Below are 20,427 nucleotides of genomic sequence, written 5' to 3' on the forward strand. Positions count from 1 at the left end.
TCAGAGTTCATCCTCTGCACGTTACTTGCACATGCAGATGATTTGTTATAAAATATTTAACACACTGCACTGTGAAAGTACTTATTCATCTCGTTGCATTTCTTTGGGGGTCAAAACTCCATTTTTTAGTTTAAAATGACCACTCTCGTGTTGTTATTTATTTTATGCTATAAGGTGGTTTATGTTGCCAATGAAATCACTTGTTAAGTGTCTATTTCCTGCATATAATCAAAACCTCGGGGAAATAATTCATTCATGTAACTAATGGTCCATATTCAAGTGAGTCTGTCAAGAATTTAATTACCTCTTGATTGCCCAAATTGTTTTTCCATTTTTGTCATCAGCATAACATTAATCTTCCAGCCACTCACATCAATGTTTGTTTCAGTGCTTAGGAAATTGCATAATTACAGACCAAGACCGCTGTACCCTTTTGGGAGCACACATCCTATTGTTAGTATTTGCTAAGATTTGCTTTTGTCTGTTATAAAAATATCGCACAATTTCAGGGCTTGGGTTTGAGAGAGCACAAAGGCATTGACATGTAAAATGAGGTGTTTGAGTACACATATATGTATGTGTATTTTAAGGATCAGCATTTCAATTTAGCCTTTTAGTGTTCAATAAGGAAGTGGTGTGAGCTGTCAAAAAGTGCATACATTACTTTTTTTTCTCTGGTAGAAATTCAGTTCAGATAAACAGTTCAGATTAAGCCCAGGAGAAGTCTTCTATTTGGAAATTTAGATAAAATTCAAGCTAAAAATCAGGCTTTTACTTACCTGTTGCACCTTTGTGCCTATAGGTTCATGACCATGTGGGCAAGCAGTACTATGTCAATTTACTTTAAAGATTAAATTTGGAGAATAACACTTTATGTAATATTTTATGCCAAGAGATGTGCATGAAAGCAATCTTCATCAAAATTTATCTTGATACAGTGAATGTTTGGGGGGTTTTACACAGATAAAAGGTTTATCCTGTTGTGATTTTATCTGAATCATCTTGCTGGCCCCAACCTCTTCCTATAGAAACAATGGGAAGAAAGCATGTTTCAGAGCTAATACGTCACAGCAAAAGTTTCATAAACAGTGCCAACACTTCTTTGAGATAACCATGATTTTACAATATGAACTGTCTAGCTATTCAACAAGTTTTTAGTCTTACATGGTTTCACCTGTTTATGCCTTATTTTTAATCACATATCCAGAGAAAAGATCAAAAAGAAATTATTACAGATGTCATGACATTAGCAGTTGATCAGCTTCTTGTGTTTCACTTGTAAGGTGTTTAAGAACAACCAGCAATACAGTTGACAAACCTGTTAGCAGGGATAGCTAAACAATAATCTTTTCACAGGACCAAAAGTTCCTCCATTTCAAGCCAAACTTGGGTGCATTATCTCATCTAGAAAATTAGTTTAGCATTTTCTAAATATTATTTAAAATGTTTAAATACTTTTTAATTCATTTCGTTGGACTCCTCCAGTCCATGGCTTGTGACAGAAAAGTCTACAAAATCAGAAAGGAGACAAAAACAGGGAATGTGAAACACAATTAGGGAGCTCCAGTGAAATCTTTCTAGTCTCAAGTTTAAATCAGATAATGGATAATCATATAACCTTTCCCTAAATGCATAATTAAATTCTGATGCTCATTACTACAGGATATTCTATAGAAAATAAAGGGGTTAAAAAGGAATTAGATAAGATAGCAAGCAACAGATCTGATGACAACTTTTAATGTTCTTGTCCTGTAGCTCGGGATATAGTAATTGTTGAGTTCAAGGCACGAAGATGTTATAAGACGGGATGTTACGTGAGCACAAACTTGTACAAAAGTATTTTCTGATGCTCATCTTTGTGCCAAAAGGAGCAGAAGTTGTTAGCAGCTGCAAGCAAGTTGCATATCTGCCAACGCAGCATACTGAACTCCTGGTAATTCCCCCTACGACAGACTTCAGGCTGAACAAAAATAACCTTTCCTTTTCTAATCCTAAAACTCACCATGACTGAGGCCCTTTCAGACTTTTCACTGAATCAAAAAGAGTGTCAAACTGATGGAAATATTACAGAGAGAAAAGAGGCGAGCCAGTAATCTGCTTTTTTCTCAGCTGCTGTAATTACAATTAGTCTTTCAGGAGGCAAGAACAGCATCTCTTTTGCTTTTCTCCGTGTCAGATCATTTACATTACTATATTTTTATAGCAGAAACTGCAGCCCTTGGAAAGAGTTTTATCAACATCTCACCTTTTTTTTAACATTCATGCACATTGCCTGTTCCCAGAGAAACGTTGCACTATCTTGGAGTGTAAAGTTTAGGTAAAGCTTAATTTTATAAACAGAACTGGTTTTTTTATAACATATGCCTTTTCACTTCACAACTTATTATCCCTGGAGGGTTTCAAAGCCAAGTTGGATGTAGCTTTGAACAACCTGACCCAGTGGAGGGTGTTCTTGCCCATGGCAGGGAGGTTAGAGCTGGATGATTTTAAGGTCCCTTCCAACCCAAACCATTCTATGATTCTATGATTCTGTTTGGCCAGTGACTGCAGAACACAGTCTTATGGATGAATACTCAATTTCATTTCCTAGTAGAATAAAAGTAGTTCCTCTCATAATCTCTCAATTACTAACGCATGTGTCAGGGTGCATAAGAGAGTGTTCAGTCCATGATTAGTGGACCAGTTAGGCTGCTCAGCAGGGTGCCAAATGGGGACAAGGTGCCTGCTGAAAAAAAGAAACTGCCCCTCCAATATCTCTCCCAGCAGCTCTGCTGCACTTCAGCAGTGCAGGTCCTGGGCTGTGACCCACACCATGTTGCTCCATCACTATGTATTAGTCTTTTTGCTTTTTTAGTTAGGCGTCACCAACGGTACTTTTAATATTCCAGTCAGATCACCTACATTGCACTCAGCCTGCCCCTTAAAATACCTCAGAATGTATTTATTATGACAGTCAGAAGCTTGATAGCCCTTAATAATATTTCTTATGAGCAGATTCTGTTTACAGATCCCACAGCCCTGCCTGCAATGCAAGGTCACCCTCTCACTTTATTGTCATTTTAGTAACACTGCAGTGAGTCATGAAAGGAAAAAGCTAAACCTGATGGAGATAGCAAACCCAATATTGTGGAGTAAATAAAACCCTCTGCATACTCAATGCACCTCTCATGCAAATGTCAAAATCCAGTGGCTGTCAAGATTTGATATGTGGGACATGTTTAGACAGCTTATTAAGTATTTGGAAAAAAACCCAACCCACCTATTTCCAAACAATTTATGCTCTAGAAAACCATGTTATTTTCAGCCCTAGTCATCAAATCAGAGAAAAACTGCTCTGTACAGAACCTCAGGTGGTCACCAAGTCCACCTCCTGTCCCAAGTGTGTCTTCCTTACCTTCCTCCTGTCTTGCAGATTTGTCTAATCTCTACTTAAAGACCTGCATGACAGAATTTTCACATTCTTCCCAAAAACCCCTCTCCACTGCTTTGCTTTCCTCATCATTAGAAATGGCTAAACTGCTGCAGTTTAAGTCTGTTGTTATTTCTTCTATCCCTGTATATGGAAACTGGATTATTTGTCTTCATCTTCAACAAGCAGGACCTACAGTCGCTCCTGCCCTGATCTCAGGTACAACATCTGTGCTAGTGGTTCTCCATGGCATCAATGCAGAGAAAAAGGTGATAATCACAGCCAAATCCCTGCTTCTCAGAAATCAGAAAGTATGACGATATCTTAAAGTATCTATCCTCTTTCTCTGCCAATTGAATATTGTTTCCAACAGGTACTGTGCTTTCCTAGGCTTGTTTTCTAAGTATAAATCATAGAATCATAGAATCATAGAATCATAGAATCATAGAATCATAGAATCATAGAATCATAGATTGGAAAAGCCCTCTAAGATCATCGAGTCCAGACATCAGGCCAAAGTACTACCACTTTGGGGGAGAAACCGTTCTGTTATCCATAATCACAAAGTTTTCCACATATTCAGTGTATCTTTACCAACATTTCTTGGCTCTTCTGTTCTAAAAATAGTTGACATCATAAATGGATTTCCTAAACTCTTTGGCACTGGAACAATAATAGAAGCACTAGAAAATAGACAAACAGAGCATGTTTGAAAATCCACATCTTTCTTGTGGGATTAACTGCTGATTCAGAGAGCCTGGGAACATACGCTCACCAGTGGGTTACAATGCACTGACAGAGAAAGAGCTGACCCTTTGACATGCCCCAAAAATTTCTCCCATTGACCCTTTAATTTCCCATATAAATTCATAGAATCGTGGAATCATAAAATGGTTGGTATTGGAAGGTACCTCAAAGTCCATCCCTTGCCATGGGCAGGGACACCTTCCGCTGGATCAGGTTGCTCAAAGCCTCATCCAACCTATCCTTTAACACCTCCAGGGATGGGGCATCCACAACTTCAGTGGGCAACTTATGCCAGTGCCTGACCACCCTCACAGGAGAAAGACTTTACCTAATATCTCATATAAATCTCTCCTCTTTCATCTTAAAACTATCCCTGCACTCCTTGATAAATAGCCCCTCCCTAGTTTTCTTGTAGGCCCCCTTTAAGTATTAAAAGACAGCTATGAGGTCTCTCCAGAGCCTTCTCTTCTCTAGGCTGAGCAAGCCCAACCTTCTCACCCTGTTCTCATAGGACAGGTGCTCCAGTCCTCAGATCATCTCCATGGTCTCCTCTGGACTTGCTCCAACAGATCTATGTCTTTCTTGTGCTCAGGACTCCAGATCTGAATGCAGGGCTCCAAGAAAGTTCTCACGAGAGCAGAGCAGAGGGGCAGAAACCTCTCCCTCAACCTGGTGATCACACTTCTTTGGATGCAGCCTGGGATATAATCGACTTTCTGGGCTGCACACACACATCAGGGGGAATGGCCTGAAGCTCCGCCAGGGGAGGTTCAAGCTGGATATCAGAAAAAAATTCTTCACAGAAAGAGTCATCGGGCACTAGAACCGGCTGCCCAGGGAGGTGGTCGAGTCACCTTCTCTGGAGGTGTTTAAGGAACGGGTTGATGAAGTGCTTAGGGACATGGTTTAAGCGAGTGTTAGGAATGGTTGGACTTGATGATCCAGTGGGCCCTTTCCAACCTGGTGATTCTATGATTCTATGATTCTACAATTGCTGGCTCATGTTGAGCTTTTCATCCACCAGCACCCCAAAGTCCTTCTCTTCAGGGCTACTCTCCATTGCCCCCACTCAGGTGTTGCATTTTGCCTTGTTGAACCTCATGAAGATAGCACAGGCCCACCTCCCCAGTCATGTTTGTTTCCTGAATCTCCTCCAGACAGTGGCCAAATGATAGTGAAATGAGAGATACCTCACTTGGAATAGCATTTCTGTCCATGTTGGTGTGTACTTGACCATGTGTATGTGTACGAAAAGATAAAATGAGGGGCCTCTGCCTTTTTTTCACCCTCTCTAAGTTTGGTGATCAGAAAATAGCAACAGATGCCAAGTAAAAGATAATGGAAGTGTCAAACACCAGAACATGTGGGATCTCAGATGGAATGATTTATTAAGAAGAAGAGAGGTTGAATATAAATTAAGTAGCATACACCTACTTGAAAGGATGATATGAAGGAGGGTTAGTGAAGATGGCGTAGGCATTGACACACAATTAAATATTCTTTATTCTTGGTACCATCCAGATTTAGCCCACCTTACCAACCAAGCCTCACTGTTCTTGTTCTCCCAGTCTTTCTAATTTCTTCTTGCTATTTAATGGGAATGGCTGCCTGTAGGGCATTCTCTAAAGAAATCTGAGCATTGGTACTGAAGTAAGTGCTCAACTCAGCTATAAATTTGCCTTCAATTGGTATTCCAACTGTTGCTTAGAAAAATGATAACTTGTGTAGCTGTAATCTTCAGGAACTGGAAGTACATATGCCTGGGGCCAATGTGCCCGGGAACAAACCGTCTGTGTGTACTTCCCAGTGCAATCCAGCCTTTTAATACTTTTTTCTATCCTGCCACTACTGAAGTTTCTAAGGGACAGTCAGTGAATAATGCAGCTGCAATGTTGTTCTATTTCTATATTTACTGCTGTTTCTAAAGATGTTGGGTTAAAAAGTGCAAAGTGCAGTCAGCTCTCAGTTGCTCAGGATAGCAGCCAGAGAACAATAACCTGGATGCAGTGCAAGATCAGGGAGAAGCAGGAGAGTGCTGCACCACAAGGACCCAAAGGTGACAGCACCCTCACAATCATACAATTATAGATTCATAGAATCACAAAATTGTTTGGGTTGAAAGGGAGCTTAAAGGTCATCCAGTTCCAACGCCCCTGCCATGGGCAGGGACACCTTCCACTGCACCAGATTGCTCAAAGACTCATCCAACCTGGCCTTGAACACCACCAGGGATGGGATGGGAAGTTCTCAGCTTCTCCAGGCAACATGTGCCTCACAGCCCTTACAGGAAAAAAATTCTTCCTAGTATCTAATCCAAATCTACCCTCTTTCAACTTAAAACCATTCCTTCTCTTCCTATCACTGCACTCCCTGGTAAAGAGCCCCTTCTCAACTTTCCTGTAAGCCCCTTTCGGTACTAGAAGGCTGTTATAACATCTCCCCAGAGCCTGCTCTTCTCCAGGCTAAACACCCCCAGCTCCCTCAGCCTGAGAGAGGAGTGTAGTCCAAGACAGTCCTTGGGCAAGAACAGCAAGTCTGGTGAGAGCAACCAAGGCTGGTCCACAGCCCTGTGGTTCCCAGAAAGTCCATAGTAATGACTCAGGTTCAAAATCAAGCCAGGGAGTCACATCAGTATGGTGAGGTGGAGTAGGCAAGACACAAGCCAGGGCAGAGGCTGTGTAAACAAAATGACTTTTCAATAATACTCCAACAAACATATTGCAATTTTCCTAAAAAAATGTTTTAATGTCTCAGCACCAGACAATATTGGATACATGGTGATATGAAAAATAATTTGTTCACAGTGGTAATTTTTAGCTAAAATATGTTTTCATTAGGTATTTATTTATAAGCTTCTAGAAAATGTTGAAGGAGCAGATGCAGAAATGGGACATAATATTCTATCTTGGCTTTTATCTGTCACAAAAATACTTCACCTGCATAATTGGAAAGCTTGAAATATGGCTTTCTGAAGAAATACTATTTTGTTGGGACAATTCTGACCATGTTGTAAAATATTAGCTGATTTTTTTTAATATTAATTTGGTGCCTCCTAAATTAATATTTTTCTACCTCAAAAATCTCGAAATGAACAGCTCTTCCTTTGTTCACAATCAAGAGCATCAACCTACCATTGTTGTGATGCAACGAATCGTGCACTGACTGTAACTGGAATCTGGGCTTACTGCCTCTACCCCAGCACCTACAGGGTAAATGTTTAAAATTAGATGCAGTGGATCCCATTCCTGTGAGCCTTATCTGAGTGCACATTCTAAACACCATAGCAGCCATTTCAAGGCATGGTAAAACAGGATTATGGCTCTTCAGTGCTTCACAAGTCTAAGGCATGACAAGGATTTGCAGTCCTTATCTGCCTTATCTTGACTGGACATAGCAATCCAAACTTTTGGGGTAAACCCTCTTCTCAGCCCAGCATGTAGTTCTGGGGTGTCAATATGAATTACACTATTGCTGTGGAGATAGTGCACCTGAACTTCTTTTCTTGTATACCGGCAGGTGGGAAAATTGCAGACAAGAAAAAGCCCTTCTACTCAGAACTGACTTTTTAATAGAAAATTATTCTGCATGTCGTTTATGTGCAAGAGTTCTGAATCAGTGTTTTACTATACACTCTCCTATCTCAGAATTATTTAAATTTGCATTGCTGTAACCAGAGAATGACTTTTTTTGTGTGCAGTTTAAAATAAGCTTTGGAAATCATTCATGTCATAAAATTTCTGGATTTACAACTCTATTGCTAATTGACATAAAACCATTGTTTCTGTGATATTGGATTTTTGCTGTTACTCTCTAGCAATCATTCAAGAATACTTTGTCTGTGATAAAATGGAAATTAATGACAAGCACAAAAAAGTAGTGTGAAATTACATTGCAAGAATTCCTCACTGGTTCTTTTAGGTAGGTCTTTATAAGAAGTCAAAAATAAAGCTGGTGGAAACTATTAAAACCAAATTGCTGTGCAGAGATATTTTCTGCACAAGGACATTTTATTGGCACAGCACGTTAGGAGGTCTCAAGAAACTCTCCAGAGCTCTGGTGTGAAACTGACAGTGCAGGGAGGAGGAATAAATTGTTCTCCTACATCTGGCTTTGTTGCTGTCCTGCTTCTTGTCTTCTCTGTGTTGGATTTAAGTCCTGGAAAAGGCTGGAAGACCTCAGAAACAGGAGTAGCATCATAGAAGAATCAGATCTCAGCATCATTCCTGCCAGTGCAGACCGTATCTTGGAGGAGTTTCTTTCTTCTCATGCCAGAGAAAAAGCTGTATTTCGTTTGCTCAACCACCCTTGCTCTTTCATGCATTTTCGCATCCTCCACAGTCATATCTTGATGTTTCATGGTGCATAGAGCTGGTGCCAAGCAGTGGACACTGGCTGCACATCTGTTTTGAGCTGATCCCATACTATTGGGCTGTCCTGACCATTCCCTTTGAGCTGGACACACTTTGCTCAGCATTCTGCAAGGTACATTAGGAACACTGCTGTCATCAGAATCTAGTTCACTCGTACTGAAATAATCAAATGAAATGCAGTTGATAAAACAGCACATAGCCAAGAAAATTCAACTATGCAATGTCTCCTCACTCCAGGATATCATGAGGCACTCCACAAAGACATGCAATAGCTTAATAATAATCCTTGTTTGGCCCAGTTCCAAGTTGAAAATAAAGGAAAACAAGTGAGTCTTCAGTTTTGATTTATGCCATGGTAGCAGTGTTGACTCTAACAGGGAACTGGCATGCCTGAAGGAAGCCAATTTTTTGAAGAGGTGAAACGGTTCTAGGAGTTGTGAAAAACACTGTCAGGTCAAATTTGAGACTTTTCTCAGCTGAAGAGAAGAAATGTTTTTCATATCTTTCTTCAAAAGATCCAGTAGAAGATTTTCTTTCAAATTAAAAACAAAACAAAAAAAAAAGGCAATGTGTACTTGCAGCCCAGAAAGCCAGCAGTCAGAAGTGTGACTAGCAGGGTGAGGGAAGTGATTCTGCCCCTCTACTCTGCTCTCTTGAGACCTCACCTGGAGTACTATCTTCAGTTCCTCAGTCTTCAGCATGTCGAGGACATGGATCTGTTAGAACAAGTCCAGAGGAGAGTTACAAAGATGATCAGAGGACTGCAGAACCTCCCATAGAAGAAAGTTGAAGTTGTTTAGACTGGAGAAGAGAAGAGAAGAGACTGGGGAGACATTATAGCAGCCTTGCAGTACTGAAAGGGCCCTACAGGAAAGCTGGGAAGGGACTCTATCAGGGAGTGCAGGGATAGGATGATGGAGAATGGTCTTAAGCAGAAAGAGAGGAGTTTTAGATGAAATATTAGGAAGAAATTTGTTACTGTGAGGGTTTTGAGGCACTGGCACAGGTTGCCCAGAGAAGCTGTGGATGCCCCATCCCTGGAGGTGTTTAAGACCAGATTGCATGAGGTTTTGAGCAACCTGATGCAGTGGAAGGTGTCCCTGTCCACGGCATAGGATTGGAGCTGGATGATCTTTAACATCCCTTCCAACTCAAACCATTATATGATTCTTTGAATATTACACAAAGCATGCTGAGCAATGTTCACACGTGCAAAGATTTATTAATGGGATCAGTAGCTGGTAGTATATATATTGGCTGTAACAGGTAAAGTTACTTGTTTGGACAAAAAAAAATAAAAAGAATAGAGGAAGGTTTGGGACAACATTGCCAATTTTTCTAATTCTAGAGATGATAGCCCTGAAAAAGGACAGGAGGACCTTTGCACTGCCTATATGACTGTAGTGAGCCCGGATATTTCAAAGCCTGTGCCGGACCCCAGCACAACTCTGTGATGCTCAGTCTGTGAGCATCCCATCACAGAAACACAGAGACTAGAGGTGGGAGAAGCTCAATGTTTAGCTCTTTCCCCTTCTCTCCCAGCATCACAGTGTTACTCCCCAAAGTACTTAAGATTAGCAGATTTGTTCTAAATGTGAAAAATGATCTAAGCTTTTCCACTTCCCTTGGTGCAGATTATTCTACATCCAAATTGATTTCACTGCCAAGGAGCTTTGCCTTTACTTATTTTCACACTATTAATTTCAGTGTTGTTGCTTGAACAAATCTTTCCCACCCTTTTTGTGTACAGCCTTCAGATACTTGTAAATGACCTTGGCTGTCACATACGCTGTTTTTACATTGGTGTTTCAATCCTGCTGACAAAGACGCCATGTAAATTAGCAGAGATAAGTATTCCCTTTTTAATGTAATTCATACTTTCACCAAGTTAAATACATGTTTGCAGAATTGGAAATACTGCTTTTGCGTGCTTTCTTGGAAGTCTAATAGTCTTTCTGTTTCCCTGGTAGTTTGTGTTGCTTTTTGCTGTTGTTTTGTGAGGAATTAAAACTGAGTTGCTGGCTGACAAGTGGCATTAAGTCAGCCTTAAAAAAAAGATTCATAAAATGAAAACTAAATAGTACAGCCTTTGTCTGTAGAAGCCAGACAGAATGGAAAATTGGACTTGTACTTTTTCATTTTGAATCTCCAAGATTCAAATCTCCCTGCAGCCTCATGGGAAAACTAAGCAAGAAAAGTTATCGTCATCCGAGCTTCTTCTCTCCCAAAGTTTGGTCTCACTTATCATGAGAATGATAAGGAATGACTGTATCCTAGGGGTACTGGGTTTGTTTTGTTTTGTTTTTTATTTTTTTCATAAATACTTGCAGTACATAAGAAAATTTAAGGTTGAACTTAAACAGCACAGGGAAATCCTTCAATCTACATCTCATAAAAAGACATAGAGAAGTTTGCAAATGTTGCTTGCCAAGATATGTGTGTCAGTAGGAACTTTCTGTGTGTATGAACCCAGCATAAAGGCCAAGTCCTTTCAGTACTTAAAGGGGGCCTATCAGAAAGCTGGGGAGGGGCTCTTTATGAGGGAGCGCAGGGATAGGATGCGGGGAGAACGGTTTTAAGCTGAAAAGGGGGAGATTTAGATTAGATTTTAGGAAGAATTTTTTTTTTTTTTTTTTTACTGTAGGATGGTAATGCACTGGAACAGGCTGCATGCCCCATCCATGGAGGTGTTCAAGGCCAGCTTAGCTAGAGCTTTAGGCAACCAGATACAGTGGAAGGTGTCCCTGCCCATGGCAGGGGGGGTGGGAATGAATGATCTTTAAGGTCCCTTCCAACCCAAACCATTCTGTGATCCTATGATTCTATGAAGTTTGCCATTACATCAGGACAACAAGAATTTCCCAGCAGCCATGGCTTTCTTCTAGACTTGGTCAAGTCACTTAACCTCAGTATACTTCATTATCTTAAAAAAAGAAACTAGTGTGGCTTCAGTGATAGTATCCACCAGGTGATAAAGTGCCTGTAAGGAGGGCACTGCTATGGTCCTGTTACTGCAGGTAGAACAAAGAGGTAGAAGATCCCAAAGTGTGGTTTCACCCATGGTCCCCAGACCATGGTGCCATGCTAACTGCAGAAAACACTTTTCACATAAAACAAATACACTAACAGAGGATTGTCTTCAAAAATTTGTTTTGGAGACTTCATATTGATCATGCATTTTGATGCTAAATGAAAAACCCCACTGTAAAGGCAGAGATGTGATATATGTGTTTGAAAGGAGAAGTTACAGAGTCTCTGTTACAGTCCAAAGGTTTTTTTCCTGGTATCAGTGCGAATTTTTGGTATGATTGTAGAGATTTAACATGGAGACATTTAACTGCATTTGGGTGCCCAAACTTTTCCTGAAGTCAGTGTTCAAATAGAGTGAAAGAATGTCCCTCGTACAAAAAGTGTGAATTAAATATAGAGAAAATGATTGCAGGGACTTAAAGTTTATCTCCGCCCTTTACTGGACTCAGGGGAAACAATAGTGACAAGGGACAAGGATAAGGCTGAGGTGGTTAATGCCTTCTTTGTCTCAGTCTTTAATAGTAAGGTGAGAAGTTCCCTGGATACTCAACCTTGAGAGCCAATAGACAGGGAGGAAGAGCAGAACAAAGCTGCCTTGATCCAAGAGGAAATAGTTAGATACCTGCTAAGCAAATTAGATATTCATAACTCTATGGGGTCAGATGGGATTCACCCAAGGGCATTAAGGGAGCTGGCAGAGTGTTTACCAAACCTCTTTGCATCATCTACCAGAAGTCCTGGCTGACTGGGGAAGTAACCTCTCACTAAAAGAAACACATTGAGGTCCTGGAATGTGTCCAGAGAAGAGCAACAAAACTGGTGAAGGGACTGGAAAACAAGTCTTTTGAGGAGTGGCTGAGGGAACTGGGCTTGTTTAGCGTGGAGAAGAGGAGGCTGGGGGGAGACCTTATTGCTCTCTACAACTGCCTAAAACGAGGTTGCAGAGGTGGCTGTTGGTCTCTTCTCCCAAGTGATAGGTGATAGGACAAGAGGTAATGGCATCAAGCTACATCAGGGGAAGTTTAAGTTGGGCATTGGGCATCAGGAAAAATTCCTTCACAGAAAGGGTTATCAAGCACTGCAACAGGCTGCCCAGGGAGGTGGTTGAGTTAACATCCCTGGAGGTGTTTAAAAGATGGGTAGATGAGGTGCTTGGGGACATGATTTAGTAGTAGACAGGTACAGTCAGAATCGATGATTTCTAAGGTCTTTTCCAACCTAAGGATTCTATGATTTTATGAAAGTTGCTGATAAATTTTTTAGATCTTCGTAGAATGCTGTCAAAGTGAAGAATTTTCATTTAAGTTAGGCCAAAACCAAGTACTAGAAGAGAAGAATCAAAGAAACCATGGCAGATGAGAAGCATCAAAATGAACAAACCCATATACATTGGTAGACGAACCTCAGAATAAGACTGATACAGATAATCACATAATATAAAAACTCAGCTCAAAAAAGCTTAGCTCAAACCTGCCTAAAAATAGGTAATAAATGAAATTCATCTCCACCTCATATAAAAGAATTTCACAGCCAGTACTCTGGAACAGCTTTTTCTCAGGTGATCCATGAACACTGGTTCCCAGCCAATGACTGAGGATTAGCATTGATTGAATGAAATGGCAAAATAAAGTATTCTCAATGTATTTGAGAGTCTACTGGCCTTTAGAAGGTATAGATGATTTTAGAGCTTCTAGAGCATCAAAAGAAACCTTTCCCCAACATATGAGGCTCTTCTGCGAAGCATAAAAAGCACAACCTCTATCAAGAGCACATCTACACTAAAGAGTATGGGTTGGATCATCTACCTTGTGAAAATAGAGAAGAAGCTCAAAGTAAACAATGATAGAGTTGCCTATTACAGTATGGTACAACTATCATATTGCTGATGCACAATTCTTTGTGCTGTTTACCACTATAAAGTAAATTTTGAAATTGGATTGTTTGTTCAATGTTACATGAATATTTCCTTTGCAAAACCACTATCCTGCTAGCTGATGAGTAACATATACACTGCTTCGGGAAAAGCATTTAGAATACAAAAATTATGTTGACACAAAAAGAGTACTGAAAGGAGTTTTTACGAATGAGAAGCACACAGTGTTTTAATGTCTGTCACAACTAGGGAAGGTTGGTATGGCTGAGCCAGAATTACATAACTAGGGACATCTGGGGATATTTGGTCAAGGAAGAGTGCACATCAAAATTTTTTTCTGGCTCCTTCAAAATACAGCCTACGTCTAAGTGGTATCAAGCAAGAATTCAAGTCAGGACATCACTGAAAGCTTTCCTCCCCTTTTTTTCTGAGAAAAGAGTCTTTTATTTTCATCCCAGTTCAAATGTTGTGAAGAATGACCTCACTGTTCAGTTGTCAAACAGGACCTTAGCAATCCGATCCAGTGGGAGGTGTCCTTGCCTGTGGCTGTGGAGTTGGAACAGAATGATCTTTAAGGTCCATTCCATCCCAAATGATTTTATGATTCTATGATTCTATGACTTGAAAATTTTATTTGCTTTTCAGTCTTAGGGACTTGTCTGTGTAAAGACCCTACTAATTCCAGTTCCTAGTTTAGTGGTAGTCTCTGTGAAATGATAACAGTGACATGTAAAAGTAAATTATTGTACAGGTTTGTCACTGCACCTAAAATGCCTCAGTTATTTGCCATTACAGAAATTTTACAATATTCATGGCAAAGAAATTGCAGCTTACACAGGAATCCATTTTCAGGCACTTTTTGACTGACTTTAAGAAACTCTGCCTGCATAAATACTGTTCAATCTTGCCTGAGCTTGACATCACAAGTTCAATTCCCGTTGCATGCAACTTTTTCATCGAGCTGAGAGACACAGGCAAATAGCTTGCTCTCATTTATCCTACAGCTATTTCACAGCTCTCCAGCAGTACAGGAAGCCTCCATGAAAACTGGGTCCAGAATATTTGACAGGTCTCAAAGTTCCTATTCTATATATAGAACATGTCTCAAAAACTTAGGTCTGAATTTTGTAGTTTAACCCTACCACCGTTCCTCAAATGCATGATCCTTTCTTAGAAAAGGAAATATATATTCAGTGTTGGTCTGAACTGCTCCACCAGCAGGAGAAGGAATTAACTGGAATTAACACAGTGCATCCAATGAAAACATGGGTTTATTCTACAGAAGTCTCCCTTCCCTCTGTTTGCCACCCACCCCATCATTGCTATACATTAGACAGATGTGTTGTGGTATCTCCAAGCAACATTTTACTGGGTGTCTGCAGGATTTCTTATCCTTACAGTGGAGACCATCAGCCTGATTTTAATTACTTTGAAAATGGATACAAAACTAAAAACAAGGCTCCTGTCTTTGGTTTCTTGTGAAGCAGCATGCACTTAATATATAAAGAAATATATACTTGGTAAAGCCATCAGTTAATACCAAAAACTGTTTCTACAAGTTTGCAGGATCAGACCCAGTTTAGTCATTTATAATATTTTAGAAGTGTTTTGTTATTTCAAACATAATCCGTATGACTATACTGTGATAGTGTATGTGGTTATTAATATGAACTCCTAATCACACGCTGTGATTAGTCTATAGAAATAGTAACACGTGCATAAACATATTTGCTTATGGACTAAGAGTCAGCTTTATTTTAGGAACAAGGCTTTTTACTGGTGTAAATGCAGTGACATAGTTGGATGTAATGGACCCCTGTTGTGCATCGTCAGATTTTAATTGTCCAAATCAAAGTGGAACAATGTCTTACTAGAAAGGCAACACAACACGTGAAATTGCAAAAAGAGAAAAAGTTCATAACACTATAGTATATGTGTCTAATTTCAAATATACTGTTAGGTCATGCAGGAGCTCAAAAACAAAATACATGCTTTTCTGGTGAAAATGGACTTTCTGAAGTTTTTGCTTTAGACGTGGGTAAAATTTGGAAGGTGATAGTTATGAGTGTTATTTATCATCTAATGTCTGTGAAACACAGCATATTTATTGATCAATTTGATAACATTGTCTTTAATTGCAAAGTGAAATGGCATTTGGTAATGAAGTGATTGTCATTTTAAAACCCTTTTGGTTTTGAGATGCTATTGTGTAGATATTTTTTATTTTCCCTTTTGAAGTGTAATGCCTATGGTATCACTATATCGAATTCAGAAAAATTGTGACAAACAATATTTTCACAATGGGAAATGTTAACATGCTACATTCCTTTCTTTGGAAAGATAAAAGAAGTGATCACAGAAAACACATTTTAATTTAATTATATCCTTTAGGTCATTAAAGTGATGTATGCATGTCAGTCCTCTTTTCACACATAGATTACTTTAATCCCTCATGTGCATTTATTTTTTTCTCCTCCTCTGGTTTTGTTTCATGTTTGCTTTGTTTTGAAATTGCATGCTCTCTGGATTATTTATGCATGACCTCCACATTAATTTCACATTGAATGTTTACATGCTCTGAGAGATTTTCATAGATCATTTATTCTACATGTGCTTTTTTTTTCCCTTTTTTTCAGTTATTGAACTTTAAATATGCTTGAAATGTAAAAGTGGCATGAAACTTTCGTGACACAAGTAGGCAACTGTTTTAATATTTTCAGTACCTAACTTCACCTTTTTCACAAGTATGTGTTTTAAACCACATTTTATGTTGTGCTTCCAAAATGTAAGAAAATTAATTATGTTCTGAAACTCAAAATCTATTCCATTTCGGAACTGGAGACTGACACTGGCTATATTTCATTTGGACACTGACAAACACACGAAATTAATCCTTTAAATGAGCTGAGAAGGTCTCTGTTCCCTAGGTGGTGATCACTTGCAAAATCATATGTTTGTGCATTGCGTGTGTTCAGAATAGGAAACAGTATCAGACTTTATCTGATAGACAGCACAGATCATTTCAGATAAGCACTTTTTGCAGCTCAGCACAGGTGCCCTCTGGAAATGCCAGTTCCTTTCTGTATACAAACCCTAATTCCTCATTGAGTATCTAAAATAGACATCCCAATTTGGAATATCCTGCTTTTACATAGTACAGTGCCACCAGCCTTTGTGACTGTCTATAAAGTCAAAGGGTTTATCACCTAAAAAACTCATTTTTCTTCCATATTAATTGCTCAGTTGAAGATTTAAAGCAGTATATGTTGCTCAACTTGCAATTAAATACTGCTTATCAGCAGAACTCCATCTCTAAGTCACACAAAACTAAAAGCATATCCAGAAGAATCTAATGAGTAATATACCTGTACAAAATAAAATAAGGGGTTTTTTTCTTAAATTGTCAAAAAAAGGATTAAAACATACTTAAGAAATTATCAATGAAGAGGCCAAATAAAGCACTATGAAATCAGCAGTAACTAGAAAAAAATATTTTAATTGGCACAGGGTTAAACTCACATTCAACGAGCAAATCAGAGGCTGCTGCTTCCCTCTTTACATCCTATTCTTTTTCAGCCAGTGAATTAATTCTGTGCACATCATACTACAATTAAAGATCAGTGGCTTGATCTCAAAGCATGCTGAGCCCTCTGTAGCCCTTCATCTGAACACAGCAAACACAATAGCTTCCAAATGAGGACCTGAAGGTTATGCCTTGAGACCTCTGTAATCAAATTGGTCTCCAACTGGTCTTTGCCTTCAACCTGCAGACCTTACCATAGCCACCTTTGGTTCTTTGCAGCCACTTGGTTTGGACTGATTTGAGTCACTACAGTTCTCTCCACTTTTACAAACTAGTTGTTTTGTCAGCATGAGTGTGACAACAATTAGACGTCCCTGTTTTTGCCCCATGCCTTTTCTCCTTCACAGTCATTCAATGACAAGCGTAAAAAGAACTTCATCTTTTCACGAAAGTTCCCATTCTACAAGAGCAAGGAGCACAGTGAGCAGGAAACAAGTGATCCAGAACGTAAGTAACCTCTTGGAGATGACGTCACGTGCAGCAGCACAAAAAATGGGTGACACGCATGATACCAGTATCCCACACATCTAGGCAAATATCTGTCGTAGGCAGGCAGGAGAGGTATTACTACTGTGACCAATGTGTGACTGCAGTTTGGATCCAGCTGGTCCTTCCTTCCCTGGAAACACCATTTTCAGAAGAATACAACAGCGATCTTAACTTTTGGAAGAGCAAATGTGGCTCCTCAATGGTCTTGTGGCACCTGTCATAAATTCGAACTCGCCTCTGATTAAATATTTCCAGATCAGAATTGGCTCAAAATGATGCAAACTTGATTTCTTTCACAATACTAAATTACTACATTTTAGAAGGTCTGCTCTAATTCCTTCATTGCCTTTGACATTCTCCAAGCTGATTGGTATGGGCAGATTCACTGAAATTTTATTGATTAAACGTGCTAATGGCTTAAATAAGTAAATCAGATCTTGGAATGTGTACCTCCACAGGCATTTACTGCTTGCTTAAATTGCATTAAAAATTATGAAAAAAACAGGTGCTGGTTTCAAGCCCAAATATTCTTTTTTTTATTAATATTTCTTTCCTAAATTTATCCAGTGAGGATCATTTCTGGGACTTTATTTATTGGATTGTTCCTCCTTCCTCACGGTTCCAAAAGCCATGTACCATGGTCACTGCCTCTTTGATTGGCTGCATTCCCATAGATTATGGGTTTAAATTTGTTTCAGAAAGAAAAAACAAGGATCCAGATTGCTCAATCAACATGGTCAGTCATGGTAGTATCCATTTCAACTCCACTGACTTCTTCCTTCCTCTTCTGCGGCTGTTCTTCCTTTCTCATTGCTCTCTCTGGGGACTTCCGTGCAGGACATCCCCGGATTAGGTGACGACGGTTATGGAACAAAGACTCTGAGTAAGTTCCCAGGAATGGTCACTGTAAATATTTTTTTTTGTTTTGTTTTGTTTTGGCTTCTGTTCCTTCTCTGAGGACCCTCCACTCCTAGCATGCACAAGAGAGAGTTTTATTTGTTACCCAGCTGTGAATGCATTAAAAATGTTTCAATCATTTTGTTCTGCATGACGATATTAAATAACATACAGTGTATCAAGCAGACACTTTCACTTCTTTTGTAATAACACCTTTTGTTTCCAACAGTATGTTATTGTTCCCATCCTGGCAGTTCTGTAGAGTAGCATACATAAAACTCGTTTTGCTGCCTAGACTGCACTTTACAGCAACAATCCCTTCCTCTCCATCCCAAGGGAAGGTTATATTTTAACTTGATCAAATCCCAAGGAGATCAATAGAAAATTCTTATGCTGTTGCTTCTGCATTTTCAGCTTTTTGCATGGGAGTGTTTGTTACTTTGCTGGATTTTAGATTAGTATTTGTTATTAATGGAAGAAGTCATTTGCAGGGTAGAGAAGACCGTGCCTACTCCGAAGCTAATTTTGGACCCATTTCACCATTAGCAACCTATTCTCTGTCATGCAGCCTTAATCAATCTCTTTTTCTGATGCAGCAATCCTGTCTCAAGACTTGGCATTGCAGATTCTGTAATGTGTCAGACAAATGTTTAGGAACAAATTTGCTTTCTCGGAAGTTAGACCAGAAAAATTATGTAGAGTGAAATATTTGCAGCTGATCTCTAGATAAATAACTACATTATAGTCTGTAACCGGAGATAATTAATTTAAATAAAATGCTGCTTGCATGTGTTTGGCTGCTTTTTCCTCGGCTCTTATTCTTTGTCGTAAGTGCCAATTTATTAGAGAAAATGTGTGAATGTTAACACTGCATCGCCTACTGTTTTGTATGTGCTTTCAAACTGCAGGAATGCACACCCATGCACAAAATTTTAGAGATTTTTTTGTTTCTGATTGATTTGTTGAAGGGCCGTTTTAAATGGTTTAACCTTAAGCGATACAGATGCTTGCAATTTAAAGATGAAAGCTTCATCTCTTGTATGAAGAACAGTTCTCAAAGACCAGTTTTGTCAGTGACAGACAGTAAATGTCACTGCCACCTGAATTTTAACCATTCTGCTGCTTTATTCGAAGTGTCACAGCAGCTCATTAGCAACAAGTGCAGATCCTTCTCTGCCTAAAAAGAAGTACAATATTTCTGATCCGATAACTGCATATTTGTTTCCTTACAAGGATAAATCTCCATACATCCAACCATTTGAAAGGAAATAACTGAGCTTTTCAAACTGCTAAGGAAAAAATATCACAAAGGTTTTTAGTATAGCACATCTATTTTCTCTAGGAATATTGTGCCCAGCTTTCAACCACTGACACAACTCTAGAGATTCCCACCCATCCAAATTTCACTAATATTCAACTCAGATATGCTTTTTAATGACAGTCCAAGAACAATGTTTCCCGTTATTATTTTTATCAGATATTCTCCTCCCACTTCTGCTACTCCAGTAATCCAATCAATCCCACTCTATGAACCCCAAGCCGTTAGATGGGTACACAGGGGAAACACAGCAACTTGCAGAGAAATGGTGTTCTTGGTGTTGTTCTCATAGGGTCATAGAATCATAGAATGTTTTGTGTTGGAAGGGACTTTAAGCCCATCCGGTTCCAACATCCCCTTACCATGGACAAGGACATCTTCCACTGGATCAGGTTCCTCAAAGCTTCATCCAACCCCACCTGGAACACCTCCAGGCTGGGGCATCCATGACTTCTCTGGACAATCCATGTCAGTACATAGTTGCAACTGGAGAGCCTGTGCCAGTGCATCTTCACAGTCAAAAATTTCTTCCTAATATCTCCCCTAATGTCCTTTGTTACATCCAAGCATGGTCTAGTCTAGGTTAATCCCAGTGGATTCTTGGCTTTTATGAGTTCCTTCTTTCACTGGGAATGTTTAGAGGCAGGTTCAGGTGGGTGTTGTGGGTCACACACAGTCTAATTTGCCAACTGGTTGAATGTCAAATATTGG

General features: G+C 39.4%; 1 protein-coding gene across 34 annotated transcripts in view; it reads left to right on the forward strand.

The window, feature by feature from the left end:
* The window catches only part of DLG2 (discs large MAGUK scaffold protein 2), a 1,074,248-nt gene that overhangs the window by 1,029,560 nt on the left and 24,261 nt on the right, over positions 1 to 20,427 (forward strand). For 27 of the 34 annotated variants that reach the window (XM_054071916.1, XM_054072001.1, XM_054071930.1 and 24 more), the window contains one exon: positions 17,360 to 17,459. In XM_054071916.1, coding sequence (XP_053927891.1) covers positions 17,360 to 17,459 — 100 coding nt within the window. Of the gene's footprint in view, positions 1 to 17,359; positions 17,460 to 18,338; positions 18,385 to 20,427 lie in introns of all 34 variants that reach the window. The other 7 variants (XM_054072006.1, XM_054071949.1, XM_054071980.1 and 4 more) reach the window with 1 other exon arrangement.

Source organism: Cuculus canorus, chromosome 1 (genome assembly GCF_017976375.1).
Source record: "Cuculus canorus isolate bCucCan1 chromosome 1, bCucCan1.pri, whole genome shotgun sequence".
Classification (NCBI taxonomy): Eukaryota; Metazoa; Chordata; class Aves; order Cuculiformes; family Cuculidae; genus Cuculus; species Cuculus canorus.